This window comes from Sinocyclocheilus grahami, unplaced genomic scaffold, assembly GCF_001515645.1.
Source record: "Sinocyclocheilus grahami isolate Dianchi unplaced genomic scaffold, SAMN03320097.WGS_v1.1 scaffold5.1, whole genome shotgun sequence".
NCBI classification, from domain to species: Eukaryota; Metazoa; Chordata; class Actinopteri; order Cypriniformes; family Cyprinidae; genus Sinocyclocheilus; species Sinocyclocheilus grahami.
The window spans coordinates 2,269,207-2,277,945 of record NW_015505184.1 but is presented as its reverse complement, the minus strand read 5'-3'; the positions used below and the strand labels follow the sequence as shown (position 1 = coordinate 2,277,945).

Sequence of the window (8,739 nt, the reverse complement as noted above, 5' to 3'; positions counted from 1 at the left end):
AAAAGTTTGAAATGTTAAATTAAAGTTTAAATTTAAGCAGGCTGTTAATATTTAGTTTGGATTTTTAATAGTCATGTTTCATGAGCTTTGTGTTTTAACTTAAAATCATATAATTTTTCTTTATTGATTGTGCTTTGAAAAAGCTGTGAATTCTTGTTTAATCCCAATTCTTAAGTAATTTAAGAATGTGCGATTTTTAACCAACTCAAACAGTTATGTTTTCAAACACTGATGGAGATGTTGATTTAGCTTCCCTAAAAAAGAAGAAAAAACCTTCCATTCAATTCTTAAGTAATTTAAGAATGTGCGATTTTTAACCAACTCAAACAGTTTAGCTTCCCTAAAAAAGAAGAAAAAACCTTCCATCTCGAATCACACAGACCACTGAAAGAATATGTGGTTCACTGCTTCTTAGATACAACAAGACCGCCTCGCCTATTGTGCTTGGTCTTTTGCTTGCAACAGACGTTTCATTCTGAAATATTTTCCAAGACGCTAACGTCTTGTGTTAGGGAATGTCAACATTTGCAGAGAGTGGCCCTGCTCTAATCCGGCAGACTGTGGGATAGAGAGAGGATTAGGGGCTAGTTTGTTTTCCTGGTCCCCTGGAATGTTCCTTTAGCAGTGCTTTTGTACCTGGGCCGGGCCCAAGGTCATCCCTCTGTCTCCACGCATCTCCTTTTGTGTCTTCCAGCAAGTCTCAACCACACAGAGTCAACACCGCTCCCTCCTCAAAAACAGAATGTGAGTGGAATTTCAATCCTTGTCGCAACACTCTCTAAATGTTACTTACTTTTCTCATTAAGCAATTTGAGTCCCCCTCCCCACCACCGCCAATGTTGTGTTTGAGTAAAATGTTGAGGGAAAAAGATCAGCATACCAGTGTATCTCCCGGCTTGTCTGCATCATTCATCACAGGTTTTGTGCTTGGTGTCTGATTGATGTCTGATGGATTAACTGACTCAGGTGGGCAGTGTTATTGAGCTAGTCACTGCTTGAACTTGTGCCAAAGTTGAGCTTCATTGGTTTCAATTATCTTAGAGCTTTACGTGAATGGGCCTTTCTACATCTCTACATAAGCTCTTGCAGAATGAGTTGAATGGCCTTTCCATCGTCTCCATTCTCATCTACATCATGCTCACGTGTTATCAGTACTTCACCATTACTTGCAGTTTAAAACTCTGGTGTTTCTTTCTTCACTAAGACCTTTTTGTGTCTATTTTCTACATGAATCATATTTCTTCCAAGACTGTTCAGGTCTTTCAGGAATACGTTTTGCTCATGTCTACCGGGAGACTACAAAATTATTGATTTTTATATTCGGTGCTCCCCTAACATATGTTAGGCCAACTGCCACGGGAATGCACTAACAATCATGTCAAAGGTGATACTTCATGTTGACAGAATGTTGGATTTAAAAAAAAAAAAAACATTTAAAATACTAAGCATTTTAAACCTAAGGATAACCTTTCTCTGTTTCTATGGGATTTTAGGGGGGGAAATCATATAATAAGGAATCGTAAGAAAACCTGGATCACACAGTGTGACAGAGCCGTAAAAAGCCAGTAGATGTCGCACGACATCAGCTGTGTGAGATACTCTTGCTGCATAAGCATAATAGACACATTAAAAGCATCATAGTATCATCAAGCATCAAGGCATTTTGTTGTGATGTGTACCATAAAGTATTGGTTATCAGAACGGGAACACAAACACTTTGAAATTGGTGATCAGTGTTTTTACTTTATGAATAGTCATTTAATAATAAGTTTTGTCTAAAGTCGAAAATTGAGACAGCTTACTAAAACAATTTCAAGGATCGAGGCCAAATGTTCATGCTAACAAATAGACTATGTCTCAGTTTTGAAGTGCATAGCATTTATGGACTTGTAGTATTAAATTATATATTTTGTTATCTAGTTCTTTGCTATTTCTAATCCAAGTTCTGAATTGGGTTTTCTATTTCTTAAAACTTTTAAAAATACTTTTAGCTCCTTTTACGCGAGAGGAATTTATGGAGAGCTTGGAGGAGGGTCTTAAAAATGTCGTTTTTTTGGTAAGCAGCGTATACAAGCGATTCAGTAAAGTTAGATTAGCCTATCAGTTAGTCCAAGTGAAAGAAGTAGACCGCAGCGAACAAAAGTCGCGTAGGATCCGCTACTTATTTACCACTTTCAAAATGATAGGCTGCGTATTCCACGTGGATAACAAAATGTTTCCTTTAAATTTCCTCGAAGGTCATCGAATTATTTGCACAATGCATACCATGAATTTATTTTGAGTAGCCTACTTTTGTCAAGAAATGTACATTTAAACAAAAAGTGTTAGTGTAGTGAATACACAAACGTTGAAACAGCGGTCAAAACAATGGCACTTGACATGCTCGACATAATGACATGAACAGTTCGTTGATACATCGCAGCTGTTTAAATAAATTGAACTTTGCACTATTTCAAATAACGAAATATGATTCTGGAAATACTTTTAGATCCGTCAAAAATCGAATATACAAATCTGTGTATAAAAATATATTTTTTGAGCGCCATCCTATGCTTATCCAATAAAATAGATCAGTCGGGTTGCACACGGTATACAGCCCTGTAAATGCATTGCTTTCTCTTATTTCGTATAATCTCACAAAAATGCGCAAAAACGGTCACATCATGCTTGAATCGGTGTGTAGTAGGCTACGTTTCCAGAGACAGATGATCCAATACAAATAAATTATTCAATGAACACTTTAAGGCTTTTCTTACAGAAAATAAAGATACGTTTGAGTCTGGTGCCCACATAGTGATACTATAGCTGCAGTCTCAACTTAAGTGTGAAATCCCGAGTGGATGGAAAGAGTCTCTGTCCAGCAGCCAAGAGCCGATGTGAAACAGCATGTCTGAGTACCAGTGGATACCGTCCTCCTGAAAAGTGACGTTTGAATCACGAGCCGGGGAAAGCCACGTCATCAGCTTGTGACTTAACCTGACCGGTGCAAAAGCCCAGTGCGCCCATTCGTGGCTCTCAATAACCGCGTAACACGAAGCCAGCACCCGATCCACTATTATGGTTCCGTGAGCGGTGACTGGCGCGTAAGAGCCCTCGTGCTCTTCAGAGTAAATCCTCTTCACTGTAACGCTCTTGAGGCTCTTGCCTGTTCCTCCCGACACTAAAACCGTATCTCCAGGCTTCACGTTGCTGGCAAATGTTGCTGTTGTCCCAGAACTAGCTGAGGCGTTTCCAACGAAGACGAGGTGCGCGGCTGTGAGGGCGAGCTTTGTAAAAGGCTCTGACGTCTCGATGACGATGAATTGCCTTCTCGTTGTCGGATCGTGGTCCATGAACATAATGAAGTCGCTTAATAAGACATTTCCCTCCTCGTCCGCTGCTAAAACCCGGTCGCCCACTTTAAGATCTTTGATGTGTTTCCTCCTCCCGTCTGCGAGTGTCACCGTACCAGATCCAGGAAAGCATCCCCCTGATTTAGCAGCGACGGAATTTTCTGAGATAGAAGCAAAGATAGACAACTTAGGCGGATATTTATAAAGCACTCCGCAAAATCGATGCATTGACACCGGTTTTGACATGATGGTGCTGACATGGAAATGGTCCAAACTCGTGTAGAGACTAAAGAAGCAAAGGTTGAAACGCGTGTCTGGCCATTCTGGCTCCTGAATTAACACAAACTGATCAGACATTGTCATTTAAATTGAGCCTACAGACTTTGCTTCTCCCTGATCCCTTTAGTTTTGTATAACTGTTTGCACAGGTGCAGAGATACCCACCCTGCCAGTTGGACTTTTATTAGATTTCAATTAGATTTCGGTTACTATTTCAGCTGCTTCTGGTTCATTTTTTTTTCTTAGTGTGTTAACAATAGTTGTTTTCCGTTTCCATATCCACAAATGATTCCCTTGATAGCATATACTGTAAAAAAAAAAAAAAAAAAATGAAAATATGCACGAGGCACCATTTGGAGTCTTGCCATAATAACTCTATAGAGACTGTCAAAACAAAAGGTTTTGAGGCACCTGAAATATTCATTTTCTTGATGTGTGAGGTGACAAAGGGTGCCAAGAGGTTCTCCAAGTTGGCACTTTGAAAACCATAGGCCAGTCTTTTCACAATGTAACCTATTTGTTGATTTTTGGATGTTTTTCAGAGAATAGGCCAACACATTAACACATACATAGAAACAAATATCTAAGCTATGCATCTAAATGAGCCTATCGCATAAGCTGTATGGTGAATGCATATCAGTTATAGTGATGGCATTGCGCTCACCTGCTTTGACAGAGCAGTGTATATGGGCTTTGGATTCGTAATAGACCCAGTCGAATCCTGCCTCCACTGCAAGTCTAGATAGCATCCCATACTTGCTTTTATCCCTGTCTGAGGTAGTTATGTCCACCGCCCGTCCCTCGTAGTGCAAAGATTCTTCGAAATGGTGACCATCCTCATCCCAGCCTTCAGTGACGCGCAGTTTCACACCTGGCCACTGGTTCATGACGGATATCGCCAACGAATTTAACTTGTCCTTACACCGCTGGATGAGTGAAAGAGACAGGTTGTCAGTATTTACAACACAGACCTTCCTTTTAAAGTGTGGAAGATTTACTGGATGTTCAAATATGCTATTAAAAAAAGCATGCGCAAAAGGTCTGTCGCGCCTTCTCTCCAAGTAATTTCTGCAACAAAAGTTGGAGTATCTGCATTCATATCAGCAAACGACTGTTAAAGTGACGTTTATATTGTTTCTGTGTTTTTTTCACATTTACTTGCGTAATTCTGAATATAGCCCTGAATTGTCATCATAGATGTCATCATTTTAGAAACACGGATCCTTAACGCAGTACGGAGTTATTCATATACATCACTAAGCACATTGTCGGTCTGAGCTTGTGCGTAAAAAGATGTGTGCGCTGGGGAAATCGTTTGTTGCCATAGGTCAAGAGCGCAGACTCCAGACCGACCGATCGATAACCGAGAGGAGTAAATAGAGCTGAAAATTAAAGTTCTTTCTCTCAGCCTGTGGGGGAGCAATCAATTTTACAGACACGTTGCCACCAATGATTCGCCTAACTTCTGACGTTGCTTTAATTAAATGTCAGTAACTTCTCTGGCACTGTGAACATGTGCTATTATTTTACTGTACAAGGGCAAGTTGCTTAATTTGTTCCTGGACATTGTCAGGGAAACGTGCACTGTAATTTGGCTTCAAATAATTATTTTAAAGCATTGTCATCAGAGAAAGCAGTCGAGCAGCTGATTGGAATAAGCGCGCTCACCACGGGAGCCTGTAATATCCAGTAGGCTACTAGACGCGCAAAATCAGTGGCAAAGATCACTTGTGACCCACATTTTCCATTAAGTACACAATAAAAGCAGGTCATGAGATCTATTCATATAAGAATCGCAGATGTGATCTTGAGGAAACGCATTAATTGAATCGTTTGTTGCCATAGGTCAAGAGCGCAGACTCCAGACCGACCGATCGATAACCGAGAGGAGTAAATAGAGCTGAAAATTAAAGTTCTTTCTCTCAGCCTGTGGGGGAGCAATCAATTTTACAGACACGTTGCCACCAATGATTCGCCTAACTTCTGACGTTGCTTTAATTAAATGTCAGTAACTTCTCTGGCACTGTGAACATGTGCTATTATTTTACTGTACAAGGGCAAGTTGCTTAATTTGTTCCTGGACATTGTCAGGGAAACGTGCACTGTAATTTGGCTTCAAATAATTATTTTAAAGCATTGTCATCAGAGAAAGCTGTCGAGCAGCTGATTGGAATAAGCGCGCTCACCACGGGAGCCTGTAATATCCAGTAGGCTACTAGACGCGCAAAATCAGTGGCAAAGATCACTTGTGACCCACATTTTCCATTAAGTACACAATAAAAGCAGGTCATGAGATCTATTCATATAAAAAAAAAAAAATATATATATATATATATATATATATATATATTACGCAATGCTTACGATGTGTGGAGGCGGGGTGTTTCGTGTATTTAATTATGTTATTAAATGTCAAGGGTCTGTTTGGAGAAAAGAAAAAGCTTATGCTCAGCACATGCTTTCAACCACTAGCACTACATTATCCAACGGTGCCAATTTTGCACTAATGGCAAAGCAATAAAATCCGAATGAGCGCTGAATGGTCATTTTGATTTAAATTAAACGGAATATTATGAATATTGAACAGTCAAAATACCAAAAATATAGCTCACACGTTCCATGTAAAGTCTGTGAAGTATGCAAATGTTCATATTAAGAATATCACTATAGCTCAGCTGTTTGATAAACATTTTTTAGGCTATACATGCACTGCAGTGCCGGACGTCCAACAGTTATAGTTTTAGTTTTACCGCGCGCTGTCAGTGTCTCCAAAGTACCTGGAAACCTGTTTAAATGTCCCGTCACAAGTTTTTACAGCCCAGTGCAACATGAGATTTTATTGGAGTTACATCAATACATTTATTATCTAGTTATTAAAAAAATGTTCTGTTCTGGCGCGTTAAAGAACACAAAAACCAATACACTGATCTAAAGTACCAATAATGCAACATCACAATTTTTTTTTATTAATCTCCCCAAAACCATAGGAAACTCAAAAACCTTTTACAACAAACATGGGCATCCATTATTTAAAAGAGTGTAAGTCTGGGCAATTACGCACGCATGGGTCCATACCTTGGTCATCAGTCTGTCAGCGTTTGTGTTTTCCTCGTCTTTAAATATGATATCGGGATTATAATTCGGAATCAGCTCTTTAAATCTCTCTGAATTCCTTGTGATTTTGCCTTCGTATTTGCCGCTGGCCCCGAGCGTTTTCTCGGCAACGTTGGGAATGAATTGCTTGTAAGCCAAAGGGGTTAATTTCTTTGGGTGTCTTCGTTTTCCATAACCTCTACCAGGACCACAGGCTAATCCACAAGGCGTCAGAAGCAGGCTGATAAAACACAGAAAAGCAATTTGCTTCAGATGCAGCCTTACGTCCATGACGTTAAATGATCTCCTCGGAAATTTAAAGTTTAGTCTCTCACAGGGTCTTCTCGCGCGTACCGGATGGATGCTGCCCAACGACCACTACCGAAGCAGGTGCAATAACGACCGCTCTCGATAGCCACTGACTGAGCACATTGGAGGCTGGCTGTCACAGCTAAGTGGGAGACGAAAGAGCGACTTAGTTTGACGGGAGGTAGGGTCAGACGCTTATGAGTAGAGGCAGTCTACTCATGAATTACAGAGCAAATCTATGCCAGGGGGAGGGAGTCTATTGACTCGACGGAGTGCCGTCCAACTATGATGCCATCCAAGCAAAGACGGTCTCCATCATTTCTGCAGAAATGACAAAAGCGTATTCTCACGTTGCCATGGTCAACTCGAGTTTACAGGGTTTCATGTGACTGAAAATATCGGTTTCAAATAAGCAGCATGGTTATGAAAATTATATTTTAGAATATGTTGTATATCAGAATTACATTATTTCAAATCAGACCTTTAATTGGTTTTAGTGCACCCTTTTTTAACAGATTATATATTTCTTTAGGTTAATATGACAAATTAGACATCCTTTTGTAATTAAAACCAAATCCTTGTGAAAAATGAAATGACTCCTTGTATCCTTGTGCTGTATTTCCGTTCCTTCCATTCCTTTCCAATGACTTTTTTATTTTATTTTTTAAGAAACTTCTCTTCAAGACTGGTGTAGACCCCATGAAGCTGCTAACAGAGGCACAGGACCCAAAATCTGTTGGCCTATGTATCCTTTGTACACATCCTTTTTCTGTTCGTCTTTGGTAGGGGATTAATCAGGGCATCCAAAGTCCAGTCATACATTTCTGTCTTGGAGTTAGAGTTTAGATCTTGTGTGATGACATCTGAAAGATTAGGTTAAATTACCGACTCCTCCTATTTACTCTTTTGTCTTTATGCACTAAAAAAAAACAACAACAAAAAACCCTAATAGAATTGCTAATAGAAAATATTGTTATAAGGTAAAAGTTACCATCAAGATGACCGTAATTCATGTAATGTTCTATTGCTGAAAACTTTCTTGCATGTTAAGTTTTGTTGATTGAATGCACTGTTGTTTGTGCTGCCTTAAATATCTCAGCATCTTATCCGACTATCAGATTTGATCTGATCTCTTTTGACCCTCACTGAGAGTATTCTGTTTTGTGGAGGGGCTTTGTTGGTAAGCAAAGTGAATGAGTGGTGCATCTCTGAATTTATAACACCTGGTTTTGACTTTCAAGGGCTTCTGAAAATTGGTATGTGAGTGAGCAAAAACTCACCCTCTTGCCACTCTATGATTTGACCCACAGATGACTCAGTTACACTTGAGAACACAAAATCTGTTCCACTCGTCTTAAAATTAATTGGCTAAACTGTTTATTTATGCAGCGTTCAGGCACATATTTATACAACATTTTCTGTCTTCATTTGCTTAAACAAATCTATTTAGGTGATCTGAATATATACACAAACAGTTTATAAGAGGTGTATGTTTATAAGGATCTGTTAACAGGATATGTCAGACTATGAGATCAGTTCTGCAACAGGTGACTTTCAAGTGTCCCATGATAAAATGAAATGGCCATTTAATCTCTTCAAACAGAAATCATAAGTAGTATCTTGAAAAAAACTTTAATAAACTTAGATTTTTTTATGTTTAGATGCTCAACTTAAAATGAGATAAAAGAAAATCTATTTGTTTGATATCCAGTGCTACACAACAGTA

The 8,739-nt window shown here is 39.2% G+C and overlaps 1 protein-coding gene across 1 annotated transcript; it reads right to left on the bottom strand.

The window, feature by feature from the left end:
- Positions 1 to 2,374: 2,374 nt before the first annotated feature.
- Positions 2,375 to 7,142, bottom strand: LOC107586383 (tiggy-winkle hedgehog protein). The gene is made up of 3 exons (XM_016273707.1): positions 6,687 to 7,142; positions 4,276 to 4,537; positions 2,375 to 3,493 (listed from the first exon to the last, which is right to left on the bottom strand). Exons 1-3 carry the CDS (start codon positions 6,993 to 6,995, stop codon positions 2,814 to 2,816), a joined length of 1,251 nt encoding a protein of 416 aa, XP_016129193.1. The 5' UTR covers positions 6,996 to 7,142; the 3' UTR covers positions 2,375 to 2,813.
- Positions 7,143 to 8,739: the final 1,597 nt, after the last annotated feature.